We start from the raw sequence: 18,164 nt of genomic DNA on the forward strand, positions 1-18,164 counted from the left end.
AATTGCCATCCAGCAAGTCCCAGCAGACCAGCAAGGATCCGGAATTTACTCAAGGTTCTCTTTGGTACCAAAAAAGACAGGGGACTGGAGACCCATTCTGGATCTCAGTAGACTAAACAGGTCTGTTCAAAGAACGAAGTTTCGGACGGTCACGCTACAGTCCATTTCACCCTTTCTGGGTCAGGACAATTGGATGTGCTCCATAGATCTTTAGGATGCGTACTACCACATCAAAATGGACAGGCGCTCCAGAAGATTCCTCTGTTTCTGGCTGGGAGCCGGCCATTATCAGTTCAGAGCTCTGCCCTTTGGTCTCGCCACAGTCACAGGGTGTTCACTAAATGTATGGCAGTAGTTACCGCTCACCTGAGACTGCAAGAATTCCAGGTGTTTCCATATCTAGACGACTGGCTCCTCACTGCTACAACCAGGCATCACCTTCTGCGAGCCAGAGACTACACAATCCAGACTTGCTCCAGACTAGGTATCACAATAAATTTAGAAAAATCTGCATCGTCGCACTGTCAGTCTATCACCTTTATAGGTGCAAATTTAAATACAAAAGACAGGTCAGCCAGCCTTCCACCAGACAGGGTGTTAGTCATTCGCCGACATGTGCAGGTCTTGTTAAGATGCAAGAGAATTCAAGCCAGGTTCATCCTCCAAACCCTGGGTCTCGTGGCAGCAGCGATCATACTCCTCCCTCTGGCTCGTTTTCACATGAGGATCCTCCAGTGGCTTCTTTTTACTCAATGGCCCTTCCAGCAGCTTCCATGTCTCACATGATTATCACAGAAGCATGCAAAAAGCACCTTGCGTGGTGGATGGTCTCCACATCAGTGCCCCAGGGCAGACCATTTGTACTTTCCCCTCCAGTTGCTACGGCGACCACTGATGCCTCCCTGATCGGGTGGGGGGGGGCATTATCAGGGCAGAACAGTCCAGGGCACCTGGCAACCTAGAGTACCATCTGCACATAAACGTCTTTGAGATGAGGGCCGTGCTTTTAGCGTTGCAAGCTCTTCAGGACTCTCTTCCTACAGACCATTGCAATTCAAACAGACAATGTCAGTCGTGTGGTACATCAACAGGCAGGGCGGAACCAGGTCCTACCCCCTATGTCGAGAAGCACTCAGACTCTGGCAGTGGGCGATCTCTTCCCAATGGTTTCTGCAACGCACATCCCTGGGAGATCCAACGTCATAGCAGACAGGCTGAGCAGAGCAATTCTCATGCCTCGCGAGTGGTCTCTGAATCAAGTAGTTGCGGACCAAATATTCCGCAAATGGGGCCCGCCTTGCTGCGACCTTTTTGTCACCCCCTTCAACAGCAAATGCAACAAATTCTTCTCTCTCCTTCCACATCCCGGACATTCCCCCAGAGACGCTGTAGTCCACGATTGGCCTCAGGGACTTCTTTATGCATTCCCTCCGTTTCCCCTTATTCCAAAACTGATACAGAAAGCTACCGTTTTGGGCTGCAAAATGATCCTCATTGCTCCTTACTGGCCTCGACAAATATGGTTCCCGTTCCTGCATCATCATCATCATCATCTTCTCGAGCAGCCTTGGACTCTGGACCCAGTTCCAGACCTTCTGATCCATCAATCGGGTGGGCTGCAGCAATCCCTGCAATCTCTGCAACTCGCTGCTTGGTTGCTCCACTTCCAACCTTAGCCAGGCTTCCAGATATCTCCCACTCTGTGCATGAAATCATTTTATCATCGCACAAGTCTGCCACTAGAAAAATTTACGCTAGTAAGTGGAAACGTTTTTTGTCCTGGGCAGAGAGGGTAAGACTATAGACCCCTTTTCAGCCCCTGTACACCACATACTGGAATTTCTTGTAGAACTCTTTCATGCTGGGTCCGCTTCCGTTACAGTTAGAGTTCAGTTAGCTGCAATTTCAAAATTTCACGTTGGCCTGTCGGGAAGTAATATAATGTCTCATAAGCTTTGCGAAGCTTTTCTCAAAGGGACCACTCTGCTCCGACTCCCAGTGAGAGCTCCTCCACCTCCGTGGGATCTAACTTTGATTCTAGCTTCTCTAATTTTTACCCCTTCGAACCTGCAGCTTCTTGTTCTTTGAAGTTTTTATCTTGGAAAACCCTCTTTCTGGTAGCGATTACTTCAGCCAGAAGAGTTTCGGAACTCCAGGCTCTTTGTATCCGTCCTCCGTACCTAGTGTTCCACAATGACAGGGTTGCTCTCAGGACTAATCCTTCCTTCCTTCCAAAGGTCTCTTCTGAGAATAACTTGAATCAGTCCATTGACCTTCCTGTGTTTTTTCCCAACCACTCCAACAGGGCGGAATATAAGTTGCACCAATTAGATGTTCACCGGTAACTGCGCTTTTATTTGCATAGGACTAAGGACATCAGAAAATCGGACCAGCTTTTCCTTTCTTATGCTGAGGGTAAACAAGGTCTACCAGTCTCAAAAGTAACCTTATCCAGGTGGTTGACTTCTGTCATCACATTTATCTATCAGCTAAGGAATAAAGAATTGCCTGTTAAACCAAAAGGTCACTCCACCAGAGCTTTAGCCACTTCTGTGGCTTTTCAGGCTAGGTTGCCCATGGAATCTATTTGTGCAGCGGCCACGTGGGCCAACCCTCATACTTTCATTTCGCATTATAAGTTGGATGTGGTTTCCAGGGGCAGAGCTGATTTTGGTTCCACTGTTCTGAAGAGTTTGTTCCAATGAGCCACCCAGGATTTTAGGTGCTAGGGACGCTGTCCCAACCAGCAGGAATGAAGGCGAGATAGACAACTTAACATAAAGAAGTTATGTACCTACCATAACATTCCTTGTTAGTTGTCTCCTCTCGCCTTCTTTCTTGCATCCCACCCTCCATCCCCCTGTCCTAGTAGACCGAGAAGAGTTCTGTATGGTTTTTCACTGGCTGAGACTTCTCTGGCTATTCCTCTCTACCTGGTAGTCTCTTGGTAGGGTTTATGTATTATAGGATAGGATTCTTTTTATAAGACGCTGTCCGGTTCGATTCTCAGCTAGAGCGTCTTCTGCGTGGAGACGTGTGAATGGGCGTACCTTCGTTGAAGGTTGTGCGTCAGGGCTGGTAACTCTGCACGTAAAAATCAACTACCAATCATTAGCGGACAGGAGTTCCGCTGTGGCGACCCCTAACCGGGGAAAAGCCGAAAGACGCACCAACAACATTCTTTCCTTTTTATGTCTGCAGTTGGACTTTCCAAACGAGATCTGGGTATCTATCGCCAGGCATCATGGGATATGGGGTGGCCTTGAGCCAGTAAACAGCTCTCGATGAGAAGATGGCCGAGCCGTAGCCGAAGATCTGCTCCGAACCCAACCACCGAGAGGAGACAACTAACATGGAACGTTATGGTAGGTACATAACTTCTTTTTTACCCACATTTGGCTTTGTTTAATCACTCTAGTTTTGCCCTTGTGACCAAACCGTACCAATCATGGGTAAAACCTGATATACCCACAACCAGTCATGGATTATTGTTTAAATATATACACATTGGCACGCATGCTGCACATGTAGGAGTTAAAGCTGCCCATGAGGGTTAGATCATCCAGCAATCAAAGCTGACCCAGATTTTTGTGCCATGAAGTTAACTGCATGGCTATTACAGTTCAAGTGACAGCCAAGTTCAGTGACGTCTGATGGTCAACTCTGCCACTTGTCTGGCCCAGAAGCTGCCTGCTTCAAAGATCTGTAAGGAAAAGTGAACCAGCTTCTTTAACTTGCGCCTTCAGTCACTATTGAAACATTTTATGGTTCTTCATGTAGTCCTGCCCTGTGTGTGTTTAGAAGTCTTCATTTAGTAGTCTTGGATGTTCTACTGTGAAAGTTCATCTAGCAGCCATTTCTAGTATTCGTGTGCAGCAAGATTTTTCCTTCCTACCACCTTACTCATTGCATGATTGATTGTGTTGCAGCCTCATACAGGTCACCAGTGGGAGGGGGGTGGGATTTATTTTATGCTGTATGTTGCTGCTTATTCAGTTTACATTCAGAGATGACATATTGTGGACTGACAAGGGTTGTCACCATCTATGTTGGTGACGATGATACAAACAGCAGTACTCCTTTCCTTCCTTGTCATGCAAGCAGACACGCACTGGTTCTTTCCCAAATTTTCTTTATAGTCTTAACCTTTCCAATGCTGGATGATGAGAATCAGGATCACCCACGTGGACGTGTAATGCACACTAAGACTGCGTAGGTACTTTCTGTCACCAGTATAGAATTGCCAAGCAAACGTGCTCTCTCTATGTTAAACTCCCCGTTTAACAATCATCTGAGCAGGACTTCCAAGATGGCTGCACACTGAGTAACAGCTTAATTTCTGCTGTCCCAATGTGAAAACAGATGCTCAGAAAAGAGAGCCGGTGAACTTGTCTTTTTCAGGTAAATGTCAGTAACTGGCTAAGTGCACTGCCTGAATGCCAGCAAAAAAACAATTCTGAGAACCTGAAAGAAAATGTTACAGAAGGTGAGGAGAAAACACTGACTGGGAAGAATTCTGCAGCAGCTGAACAAAAAGCAGTGCAAGCTCCAGCTTTGGTGCAGATCCTGGCTTCAGTAACCTAGAGAAAAAAAATAAGTCAAATGTACTCTGAGCTGATTAAAATAAATGAAACATTGATGGAGTACATCAACCCAAATAACAAAAGGACGGACAAAGTAGAAGAAGCTTTAAACAGGTATTCATATGAGATGATAAAACTACAAAAGTCAGAGGGCAAAATGAAGAAAAGGCTGCCAAGTATAAAACTCCTCTCAAGAAGAGATGTTTCAAAAAAAAATAATAGAATTAGAGGACAGAGTGCGTAGTGAAAACCTGATTTCTTCTGTTCCAGAGAAGCTGGAAGGAACAGACCATGATAATTTTATGAAGGCACAAATAAGCAAATGGACTGGTATTCCACAGGAGGAGGAGTTAATTGACAGGGCACATTGTGTGTAAGCTCCATACCTGGCCATGAGAAAGCTATCTGGATGTTTAATAGTAAAAATGCAATCCTTCCAGCTGAAGGAGTTGATCATGGCAAAACCGTGGCAGGACGACGGTATACTAAAAGTGGAAAACAGTGTTGTGGAAAATTATTACTGGCTGTACACCAGGAAGAAGAGGAGTCCATTTTATTCCAGTAATTGGTGAATGTTGAGAAGTAGGTATGAGATTCAAGCTGCTGTAGCCAGCCATTTTAACAATATTCTTTCCTGGAGGGTCAGAATAATTTTTGATGCAAAACATGCTAAGGGTAAATACAAACGTTTGTTCAAAAAGTGAGCTATCAAACAGAAGGAGATTCTGCTGCTTCTGCTGATAAAGATCATGGAGAGACTGTGCCAGTGAAACCCTTTCCAGTATTTTCAAAGTAAAATGCTTCAGAGAGGAAAGCACAATAATTAACTAGAAGAAAAAGGATTATGTTGGAAATGAAGCGGAGACTGAGATGAACAGAAACCAGCAACTCAGAAATTGTCAAACATGGGATAACAAAGCATTAATTATGTTTGTGAAACATAATAGAACAAGGAAAACCTTGGAAATACTGGATGACTTTCACTTTGTTAAAACTTGCAGGGGACTTCAAAACTTATGGCTCTACTCCTTGTCATAAATGTTTGGAATAACATTTAGGACGTGGGGGGAGAGGAGTCTACTGTTGAGTAGAACAAAATTTTGTTCTTAACAGTGGTATTTTTTATAATGCATGACATAGCTTTACTGTACAGCATGCAGCTTTTCTCAGTTGTTTTAGAGTGTAATAGGGATACTAAAGTAAAAGTCTCCCTGTCCCCCCTTATTTTTTTTTTCAGTTTTAAGAAATGTAAACATTGCAGTGTAAAAACAATCTGATCAAAAGAGCATGATACAAGAAAAATTGAGGAGCTTTGTCTTGCATAGGGTTAAGGCCCTTGGCTTGATCTAGTAACACGTTTTAATGGGAAGCAAATAAAATAACATTTTCCTCTAGCAAATAAATGAGTGCTTCTGCTAGAGGCAACTGTGTAACTGTTCTCATGTCTCCATGGAGAAAGTCCGATGAGAGGCAATAAAAACAGAACACTTCTTTCAGTGGCTAGGTAAGAGATATTGTATTTTGAAAGCATTCGTGTGTGTTTTTTTTTCTCTTGTCTGAGAAGAAAAAAAGATGAGACAAAAGTAGACAGCAGTTAGTAGAAGCACAGGTTGTACCATGCACCATGCATCTTGGCATAGATAGCCTTTCTTATAGGTAAATCCAAGTTTGTGTGTGGCTGTCAGTCAGGGACAGTTGTCAGTATTAAGAGGGTTAAACTTCAGTGTTTGCGTATATACATAATTTTGTCTTGTTAGTGTCAAGACAATAAATTTTAGGGGAGTTAGGGGATGGTGTTAGTGAAAACAGTGGTATAAAACGTTTTGTTTTTGTAAGATTTGACATGGGTTTAAATGGATATGACAAGAAGCGACTGTATAAAAGACAAGCCTGACAAACATTAAGTATGTGCATGTAACACACAAGCTGAAACTAAACCTAATTTTAAAAAGCTGTTCAACATAGTAGGTGGGAATAATAACGTCTTAACCTAGAAAGTGTTGTCATTATGTTGTCTTTAAATGTAAACAATCTCTCAGATGTACAAAAAAAAGTACCGAACTGTATTAAAAAAATGTAGCATACAAATAGCTATGCTACAAGAGACACATTTGGAAAGAACTAAGCATGTGAATTTGATAGAGAGGATTTTTAGGATGGTTATTCAGAATCTATGGGATAAAGGGGAGTACTTGTATTGATAGCAAAAGGAGCTCCAATAGTGATAGAATGATCAAAAAAAGAATGATAGTAGATTTGTAGTACAAAGGGGCTACTGGCAAGGGAGGATGATTACACTGGCATGTATTTATATGCCACCTAAAGCTGCTGTAATGAAGCTTAAGAAAATCCTGGGAGAAATGATCAGCTTTTTGCAGGGAATATCGCTCGTAGGTGGGGACTGGAATTTGATTTGCAGCAATGAGAATGTATCTGGGAGGCCCAGAAGGAAAAAAAAATGTAACAAGGGTAGATTTTTGAAGAAATTTATGAAAATATTTGGCATGGAATATGTGAATTCAATTGTAGGAGTTCGGCATGAATTTTATATATTCTCCAATATACAAAAACTGGGTTAAGCTAGACAGAACTTGTATTCCTCAGGAACATGTGCATTTTAATTGAAAAAGTTGATATGCATACAATAACTATTTCAGATCACTTGCCAATAATAACTGAAATAAAAATGCAGGATAACAAAATAACGATGAATCACTGGCTCTTTCCCACCTATCTCTTTAAAAAGAGAAAAGAAATTAAAGAATGGGTTGTGGAAATTTTTTGGGAGTTATTAGGGAAGATGGAAATTTTGTCTGAAAATATAGCTAGGGAGTCAAAATTTAAAATGGAGTTTTAAAAATAGGATGGATATAAAGAAAAAGATTGTTAAGAATTATTTTAGAGAGGCTGACAAATGTTAGTGTTACAGAATAGGGGGAATCTCGCAGAACAAGAGGAGGAGCAATTGCAGAGTGATAAAGATGCCTCAATTTATATGCATGAGATTAGAAAGAGGTCTCTTAACCAACTTTTTTGATAATTCCAGAGCACAAAAACATTTAGCACAATGAATTGGGCAACAGTAGAAAGGGTCGTCAACAAGCGTAGGAACCTTGTAACAAGTAAGATGACCAGAAATCCTGTAGAGGTACTAGAAATATTTTAGAAATTTTATAAAAAATGTTTATAAAGAGGAGAAATATGGAAATTAAGAAATGTGCAAAAGGAAACAGAAGAATTAAATATGCCAAGGTTAGGGGTAGAGGAGGTTCAGTTGCTAACAGGATAGGAGGAGATGAGATAAAATGGTGATGTATAACCAATGTACAGGAAAGTACCTAAGCATGTCTTAGGTTGGTTCAACTGAGCTCAAGTCCATTTTCAGTGAAGACCGGAGGAGAAAAGCTCCAAATATGAAGAGAGGGAGATGTATACAATATATAAAATAAGATGGTTTTCTTGTGGAAGTTTGGAATCTAGGAGGGGAAAAATGATCAATGTCTGGAAGGTTTTGTTTTAATAGTAGTTTTTAAAATCAGAAGCACCAACATCCTAGAAGAAAGCAGTGGTAGCTGTAATACCTAAAGATGCTAAAGACAAATCAGATCCATCTTCACACAAGCCCATTTCAATTCCAAACTGCTACTTATAAAGTGTTTGTCTACAATGGCTGAAAGAACACTGAAGATGATGCCAAAGTTGATAGATATGGATCAGTGTGGTTTTTGTGTAGGGGAGGTAAACATTTGACAGCATTAATAGAAGAATGATGATCCAGAGGAAAGCAGAATATAAGAAACAACCACTCTTGTTGGTGGGACTGATGCAGAGAAAGCATTTGACAGAGTAAGCTGGGATTTTGAGTAGGGCAGTGGAAGCATTTGCATTCCCTTATAAAATTTATAAGGTTGATTAGGAGCGTATATGAGGGATCAGAGGCGAAATTTAAAGTTGGTGAGTTTCTCTCCAAGCTCTGCTTGAGTAGAGGAACCAGAGAGGGGATGTCCTTTTTCCCCTTTTTTGTATTATATTTAGAACCATTAGCAAAGTAAATAAGTGATTCAGAAATTCAGTGATATAGTTGGTATGATAAGAAAAGATGGCTTTATTTCCAGATTATATTTTTATACCTGATAGAACCAGAAAATAACATTGACACCATTTCAGGTTTTGGGATACAAAATTGATAGTTTACACCTATTGCCTTTTATGTACCCACCCCTATTTATTGGTTCAGCAATACCCATACTTATGCGGGCATGATGATAAAATGAAGTACGTAGGAGTGTGGATTAAAAGGATTATGTTTTGGCAGCTAAGGATATGTGGGAAGAGACTAAAAAGATAATACAAAAGCTGAGAAATGGGGAGCTCTGTTTCATGGATAGCAAGATATAAGCAGTCACAATGTTTAGTCTTAGTTTTTATACACAGGTCAGGCATATGTTTTTCAACGAGAATATTAGTTGAGGTTAGCATTTAATAAAGTGCTGAAGAATTTTATCTCGTAGGGGAATATGTCAAGAGTCAAATGAGATATTCTGATTCTTCCAGTAGAACAATGTGGTTTGGGATTACCTGGTTTGGAAGGGTATTTCAGAGTTGCAAAGTTAAGGCTGCTATACATAGCACAAGCGGAAAGCTAGAACTCAAAGGGATGATGACGAAACAGGGGGGGGGGGCTCAAGATACGAGGAAAGACTGAGAATTTTGATGCAGATCATTAAGGAAAATAACAGTAACTATACAGAATATTTTGTACTCCTAAGAACTAAGCCAACCTGGGAATGGAGAGAAAAGATTCTGCCGATAGGGATATCCTTCCCTGTTGTGGCTTTATATCAAGAGTACAGGCAAAGAGAAAGGAATAGGGGGGTGTTAAGCGAAGGAACCAGCACTGGTAGAGTTTAGTAGAATGTAGAACAGAAGCCTCTGTTAAAGGGATAATTAGTAGAGAATATAAAATGTTGCAGGGTAGTGAAACTAATTCTGGACAGGGTGCCAGCCTATTGTAAGATGATTGCACAGTTGCACACTGAATACTAGTCTACTGAGACATTTGAGAGATCACCGTTTCACCTACAGTGTTCCTTTTTGGAGGAAACCAGAGCCTTCTATAAACTCGTGTAGACTCTGTGCAGAAGGCAACCCAGCTGAGTGTAGAACTGGAGAACCAGCTGCCATGCCACTTTGCTGCTGTTGCTTGTGTATTTTATTTTTTTTAGAGGCAGTGGGGCTAAACTGGTAACTGGTCCATTAAGCCTGGGAGTGAGTACTGTAAGATGCTGCTTCTGCAGGAATAGCCTCAACAGAGAGAGTATTACTGTGTTTAATACCTTCTTTAAATTAACATTTCTGTATGTTCCTTTCACTACTCTGTTTCTGTTAGTAGGTACTCCTTAATAAGCCTGGGATATACATTGAGAGTGGAGATAAAAGACCAGTTATTAGAATCTGTGTCATACTCTGCACATTGAAACTTGGATTAGTATGCTTTGTAATTGAAAACAAAAGCTACGTTAATGGATAACAGGAATGAAGGAGCTGTGTTTCTTAAAAAGTAAATGAAAGTTTAATTTCTGGTGGGAATGTTGGAGCAAGTTTTTTTTTTTTTTTTTGAGGGTGCACTAGTAGACATACGTGAGGACTTAATATTATTACATTTTGATCTACTGTAAGCAATTTGAAGTTATATTCCTTGCATAGTGTGTGTGACATATGGCAATTTGAAGATGTTCATCGTGCATACAGCTGCAGTAATCACAGTTGGGTTTTCAGCCGTCAGGCAGTCCCTCGGACGGCCGAATTCCAAAGTCTTGGTCCGGCGTCGGTTGTTGTCGCTTACTCTTCTGACGTCAGGAAGGCCAGAGTATACAAGACACAGCCGACGCCATGTTCTTCAGTCTTTTTTGCCGCGCGGTGCCCGAAGCAGAAGCAGTTAGCAAGTGCCGGTCGGCCAGCTCCTGAATTACGAAAATATTTGGAACCGAAGTCTTCATTAAAGCTAAGTACCCTGTTGGGGAATCTTTTCTTGCCTCTGACCGATGTCAGAAAAAGTTAATAATTGTATTTCTTGTGGGAAGCAAATACCGCATAAGGATTTCCATTCCCTTTGCATACCTTGTTTGGGCCCAGACCACGACGTCTCGGGCTGTCGCTTTTGTGCTACCTTCAATAAACGCACTATCAAGCGTCGGGCGGAGTTCGCCCAACACTTTTTTGGTAAAGCTTTTGACTATAAAATGTCGTCGGACACTCCCAACTACCGTTTTATCCAAAAAACGCAAGGAAAAGGACCAACATGCGAGGCCCGCGGTCTCCACCGACACCACGCCGAAACAGGCTCCACATGGTCCGGTTCTCAGTGAGATGCCTTTGCAGTCCCCGACTACCGACGACACTCCTTCGGCGGTGTCTCCTGTACCCGAGACCGCTGGGTCATCGGCCCTTTCTCAGACTATAACCGAAGCCGCAGCTTATGTCGAGCCTACTAATGTGGACAGATCTACATCCACCCATGGTGTATTTAGGCCTTCATCCTCTTTTTCTATTAAGGCCTTTACTAAATCCAAAGCAGCCAGGCATCACACTAGGCCTGCTGCTCAAGGCCCATCTCCTGGACCCATGCCTAAGAAACAGATGCTTAAAATGGCTGAGGATCTAATAACTCTTATCAGAGGTTCTCAGCCCCCTCCTGACAAGAGACCCAGAGTGGAGGAAGAATCCCCCTCTTCTGATCAGGGATCCATTTTATCAGAGCATTCTGATGCTGAGGAACACTCTTATTCCCTTTTTGAGGATTCGGATGCAGAGCAGTCTATTCCTTCTGCATCCCCCCCTGAGGATTTTTCTTTTGGGGAAACCTTGCACACCTTGAGGGAACACTTCCATTGGGAAGGCCAAGATTTTTCAGACTCCAAGAAAAGACTTGGGGAATTTCTTTGGTTACCTCAGCACAGACCTCTGGCTATTCCCCCTGTTTTGGAGGTACTGGATGATGTCTATTCGGAGGCTTGTTTTAATCCTGATTCACTGCCTCCTGCACCAGTTAAGCCTGATAGATATTACAGAGTACCCAGTTCTCACCAATTTCTCTACAAAGGCCATAATGCTGACCCTGAAACCATTTCACAAGGCCCTAAGGGAATAAAGGCCTCCACTGCCAAGAATCCTCTTCCTGCAGAAAGGGAATCTAGATCTCTGGAAAGGTGGGGTAAGAAGGTTTATACCTCGGCCACCCTAGCCATGAGGGCCTTAAACTGCCAGTTTTATATGATTAAATATCAACAGTTCCTGTTATCACAATTATAAAACAAAATGTCTCAACCGGAACAACCAGATTTAAAAGAGTTACAGGATATGATGCATAGTGCAGAACAAGTGGGTAAACGCACTTTACAATGTGGTTATGATGCCCTAGAGGCCTCCAGTAGAGCGGCTGCTACAGGATCAGTCATTCGCAGACATGCCTGGCTTAGGGAACAAAATCTGCCTGATCATGTGAAAGCAAAACTTCTTGATGCACCTTTACAAAAGGATGTTCTTTTTGGTACTAATGCTGAGGATATATTACGCAAAATGGAAGAGAAAGCCAAATCTATGCAAACTGTCAAAGCTTTCTTACAGGTCCAGCCACCACAATTTAGCAGGAATTGGCCATCAAAAAACTGGTCCTTTCCAGCCACTGACAAGCCCCAAAGAGGCAGATGCAGACGTGGAAGGGGCAGAGGGCAATCACAAGGGTCATATAGAGGCAGACAATGGCAATCTCCAGCACCAAGAGGTGGTGAAGACAGTGCACAACAATACAGGAATCAAACTCAATGACTCCCTCATTTCCATGCCAAGCAAGTCTCAGCTGGCAGCACCTTTGGGAGGGAAACTAACATTATTTGCAAGCAATCGGCATATTGTCACAACAGACAAATGGATACTGGACATTATAAACAGAGGCTACAAATTTCAATTTCACACTCTTCCAAAAATGAGAGGCATGCCAAACCTTCCACAAAATCAAAGGGTAGAGGCACAACTGCAAATTTCAAAGCTCCTAAACATGAGGGCTATACAAAAGGTACCTACGCTCCAACAAGGTCAAGGTTTTTATTCAAGACTTTTCCTGGTACCAAGAAAAGGAACAGACTGGAGACCCATTCTGGACTTCTCCATCCTAAACACATTTCTACTCGTACCAAAATTCAAGATGCTCACATTACAGCAACTTCTTCCCATGCTGGGCAAGGAGTTTTGGCTGGTAACATTGGACCTCAAGGAGGCATACCTGCATGTCCCAATCAGACAAAGCTGCAGAAGATACCTCAGATTTCTTGCAGGTTCAATCCACTATCAATTCTCTGCATTGCGCCCAGAGTATTCACCAAGTGCCTGGCATCAGTGATTGCCTATTGCAGACTTCAAGGGATACAAATTTACCCTTATCTGGACGACTGCCTGATCCAAGCGGACAGCAAACATATACTACTGGAACATCTGGCATATGTGACACGGTTACTGCTTTCTCTGGGATACACCATCAACAAGGAGAAATCAAAGCTAACACCTTCTCAGAAAATAACCTTCCTGGGTGCCAGCTTGGACACAAACACCCAGATGGCATACCTTACGCCAGAAAAACAAGGGCAATTATCTCAGTACTTCAAAATACTAGCAAAACGTACCAGGCTTACTGCAAGGAAAATCCTGCAGGCTCTGGGATTCATGGCATCTTGCATTCTTCTAATCCCGTGTGCAAAGCTGCATATGAGGAAACTTCAATGGTACCTAAAAAATCTATGGTCTCAACACAGTCACAGCTTGGAAGCAATTATCCCAATAATTCTATGTCTACAAAAGGAATTCCTATGGTGGGCCCAAGCATGTCAAGTAAACACAGGCCTCCCATTCTGCAAGCCTCAAGCAAAACAAGTCATAACCACAGACGCCTCAGATTACGCCTGGGGGGGCGCACATGAAGGACAGGTGCATTCAGGGCAGATGGTCCCAAAAGGAAAAGCACCTTCACATCAATCAAAAAGAAATGCTGGCAGTAGTAAATGCAATTACAGCTTTCAAGGACTTCCTGCATCCAGGACAATTGCTCATAAGAACAGACAACACCACAGTAATGTGGTACATAAACAAACAAGGAGGAACTCACTCATACCCCTTGTGCAGACTAGCCATGACTCTTTGGAACTTGGCTCTGGAAAGACAAATCGAACTTCAAGCACAGTACTTGCCAGGATTGGAAAACACACTGGCAGACACTCTGAGCAGGAATATGACAGATCCACACGAATGGAAGCTACATCCACAGGTGTTTACGGAGATAGTCCAAGCGTGGGGGAGGCCAGATATAGATCTTTTTGCCTCCCACAGAAACCATCAATTGAAAAGGTTTTGTTCAAGGACCTTCCATCCAAAGGCCTGGAAAGTGGACGCCCTTTCATTCAGTTGGACAACATGGACAGTTTATGCATTCCCACCTCTGCCTCTTCTGCCCAAGGTGCTTTTGAAAGCAAGAACAGACAAACCAAGGATGATACTGATTGCTCCAGACTGGCCAAGGCAACACTGGTATCCACTCCTGAGGAGCCTAACGCATACTCCTCCCTGGTCCCTGCCTCTAATACCTCTTCTGCTGACACAGAACAACTACAAAACCCTTCACAGCCAGCTGAAAACACTCAACCTCGCTGCATGGAAAATTCCTTAACACCACATCAAACTCTACTCTCCAAGGAGGTGCAGGATGTCATTTTGGAGACCAGAAGACCATCTACTAGAAAAGCTTACTCCGCAAAATGGAAGCGGTTTTGCTGTTGGAATGAGAAAAGAGGACAGGACCCTAGAAAATTGAACTTGCCTCAGGTTTTACATTACCTAGCTGAACTACTGAGCAGTGGACTTTCTTTTTCTTCAATCAAAATACACGCCTCAGCCATTTCTGCAGAATTCAACACGGATCCTCCATTATTCTCACACCCACTCTTACGGCAGTTCCTCAGAGGGGCTAAGAATATAAGACCTCCAAGGAAACAACCAATACCAGCCTGGGACCTTAATTACATACTAGAAAAATTAACATTGCCTCCCTTTGAACCTGCTGCTTCAACAGATCTACACTATTTGTCCTGGAAAACAGCTTTCCTTCTGGCCATCACTTCAGCTCGTAGGGTTTCTGAACTACAGGCCCTCATGGCGGTGCAGCCCTTCCTAATCTTCCATCAGGACAGGGTTTCCCTTCGTACCAACCCATCTTTTATGCCTAAAGTGGTATCTAGGGTAGCCTTAAACAAGCCATACACCTTCCTACCTTTTATCCTAACCATCAAAACAAAGGGGAAAGGGTGCTTCACTCTTTAGACATCCATAGGCAGCTACGTTACTATTTGGACAGAACAAAGTCCTTCAGGAAATCAGACCAACTTTTTGTGTCCTATGCCGTAGGGGCTCCAGGGAAACCAGTTACCAAACAGACCATTTCCAAGTGGATTGGCCACTGCATACGATTTTGTTACTCCTATCATGGGAAACCTGTCCCTACTGGTATCAGATCTCACTCCACCAGGGCCACAGCCACCTCTACAGCCTTCCTCAGAGGTGTGCCTACTAAGGATATCTTAGAGGCAGCCACTTGGAGTTCTGTACTTACCTTCACAAAACACTACCACCTGCCCTTATATTCCAGAACAAGAGCAGGCTTTGCCACTGCTGTTTTGCAGGGCATTCTGGCTCAACCCAGTTCCTCATAGTACCTACCACCCTATGCATAGCTTTGGGACTCTACCCATCTGTGATTACTGCAGCTGTATGCACGATGAACATAGTACAGTTTTGTACCTACCATAAATGTAGATGTTCGAGTGCTAATACAGCTGCAGTACAGGTTTCCCTCCCTCCTTCCCCTCTTGGTAAAGGCATGGGGCCTAACAACCTTCTCATACCACCTGACTGGGTTATCCTGCTATGTTTTATTTGCTTGCTTACACTGACTTTGCATTACATTGCATTCCTTGCATATGTGGATAAGCTTTACTTATGTATTGCCTTCCTTTTGGGGGCACCTGACATCTGGGGCAAGGAAGACTGAAGAACATGGCGTCGGCTGTGTCTTATATACTCTGGCCTTCCTGACATCAGAAGAGTAAGCGACAACAACCGACGCCGGACCAAGACTTTGGAATTCGGCCGACCGAGGGACCGCCTGATGGCTGAAAACCCATCTGTGATTACTGCAGCTGTATTAGCACTCTAACATCTACATTTATGGTAGGTACAAAACTGTACTTTATATTCCTTGCATAGTGTGTGTGACATATGGCAATTTGAAGTTTTATTCCTTGCATAATATATGTGACTTTGAAGTGTACTTTTACATACTGACGCTTAATAACTTTGGTAACTGCATGTGTTTCTTGTTAGGTGCAGCCCAAGCATCTTGCTTGTGTTGGACTGGTGTGCTTTTATCTGGCTATAAAAGCAACTGAAGAAGAGAAGAATGTACCACTAGCCATGGACCTGATCCGAATAAGTCAGTGTAGATTCACAGTGTCTGACATGGTGAGAATGGAAAAGATTGTGCTGGAGAAGCTGTGTTGGAAGGTCAAAGCTGTCACTGCCATCAGCTTTCTGAGACTGTATTACATGCTCGTAGTTGAAAATTCATCATCATGTGAGAGGTATGATGCAATTTAAATTTTCCTAGGTATTTATGTGCAGAAACGCAAGCAAGTTTAAGTGCATGAGAGACTGTGTGCGAGAGAATGTGTGCCTGTGCAAGAGCTCTTGACATAGGGTTGTGCTTTCATTGTGGTGGTGGTGGTTCAGCTGGTTGTCTTTGAAGACACAGGTGGTGCATAAGTATTAAATTGGTGGTCATGTCTTGGTGGGGGGGGGGTGAGAGACTGGTTTGTTTCTATTTGCATTACTGTTCACGTCTAGGCCCCTTTGTTTCCCAAAAGCAAGAGCCTTCCAGCCCATTCATGGCTCTTGTGGCAGGAAGCAAGTCGTGGAGAGTTGTGGTGTCATCTTTGAGGGCATGGTTTTTACTATTTTAATATCTAACCCTACTGCATATGCCGAGTAAGCCGCCTTAGGGTTCAGCATGCAAAGAACATCAGTGAGGTTGTTTTATCTCTGTTCCCAGCATAGGGTAACCTGTCAAGACTGCCCTGCTCCTTTGAAGCTAACTCTACTTTGGTTCTGATCTCTACCACAAACCAAGAATTCAGATGTATTTCATCCTCCCCAAGGGAGAAGAAAGCTGCATCAACCCTCCTTTCCCCGCCACCTCCAGTATTCTTGAGCCACTACCAATCAAACTGTGGGTCATATGACACTTTATCCTTGTACACCAGTAAAGCTGCACATTCTGATGGTTCCCATATCTTTATTCCCCTGTGGTGTTTGCCAGTATACTGATCTTCTCTTCCTAGTGGCTATAGCTATAGGCTGTCCTTCCCAGTCACACACTCAGATTTTACTTTTTCATATTGCTAGGAGAGTTCTCACATATACCTTTACCAAAGTCTGTTGTCTGGTAGTCTATTTTTTTTTTTTTGGCTCCGAATGAAGCAATTCTTGGGATATGCACTTTTATCTATACTGTGTATTAACAGTTTTCACTCGAGTTAGGCTTTTTTGCCTTCAAAAGTGAAGTACTGCTTTGTGTTAAATGTTTAACTGTCCATTCATATAGGCCCTGTTGAGTAGAAACTTTGGTTGTTCTGACAGCCCATTGAAGTCTGTAGGAACATGAATATGATTGACCAAATAATATCCTTTCCACTGTCCTCCATTTTGTGATTCTCTAAAGTGCCCAGAAACTGTACTCTGAAGACAGCCCCAGTATGCTTCATTTCTTGACTGGATGATAAAATGAGCTTGATCAGGGATGGCAGAGGACACTGCTGTTCTGGACTTGAGCAATGCCTTTTACACACATTTTGGTACATTTGTAACTCTTGTTAATCAAGGACTTCTGTAGCATTAGTTAAGAGCGTCATGTTTGCCTCCCCTTATGATTTCGAGCTCAAACTGTCATTTAATCATAAGGGAAAGTGCCATTTCAGGAGAATTAGTGTTGGCAAAGGAATTGATGTTGGCAAAGAATGGATTGCTAATGTAAGTTTGTGGGAGATTTTAAGAAGGTACAAAATTGCTACATTTTGATACCCTGTTAAGTAGACTGGTCTACAGATTCCTTTAAACCATGACCTGGGGACACTAGGCAAAGACAAAAATGCAAAGTAACGGTTGCAATAAAGTTATAGTATAACAAATGTAGTATGGAAGAGCATATCAAAAAAGCAGATGGTACACTAGAGGGTACATATGATGTTTATCCACTGTTGACTTGGGTCTTAATGAAGTAGCTAGTCATGCTGTCATTGTCATGCCTGGTTTTGTGCCCTGAGTTTTCAGGGCTGCTGGCAGTTCTACAGGTGCTCCTTGAGATTTCAGAATTTTGATAATTTTGTGGAATCTGCTACTTCTGTGCCTTCTGGAGTTGTCTGCCATTGGCTGGCTTCTAAAGGGCATTCAAAACTTAGCCTTTTTTTTAAGTGGCTTTTGATGGGG

The 18,164-nt window shown here is 42.8% G+C and overlaps 1 protein-coding gene across 2 annotated transcripts in view; it reads left to right on the forward strand.

Annotated features, from left to right (window-relative positions):
- Window positions 1-18,164, forward strand: part of CCNG1 (cyclin G1) — a 294,124-nt gene that overhangs the window by 82,723 nt on the left and 193,237 nt on the right. For both annotated transcript variants that reach the window (XM_044068987.1, XM_044068986.1), the window contains exon 3: window positions 16,008-16,264. In XM_044068987.1, coding sequence (XP_043924922.1) covers window positions 16,008-16,264 — 257 coding nt within the window. The remainder of the gene's footprint in view (window positions 1-16,007; window positions 16,265-18,164) is intronic.

Source organism: Protopterus annectens, chromosome 4.part0 (assembly GCF_019279795.1).
Source record: "Protopterus annectens isolate FY-2018-M chromosome 4.part0, PAN1.0, whole genome shotgun sequence".
In the NCBI taxonomy this organism is placed as follows: Eukaryota; Metazoa; Chordata; order Ceratodontiformes; family Protopteridae; genus Protopterus; species Protopterus annectens.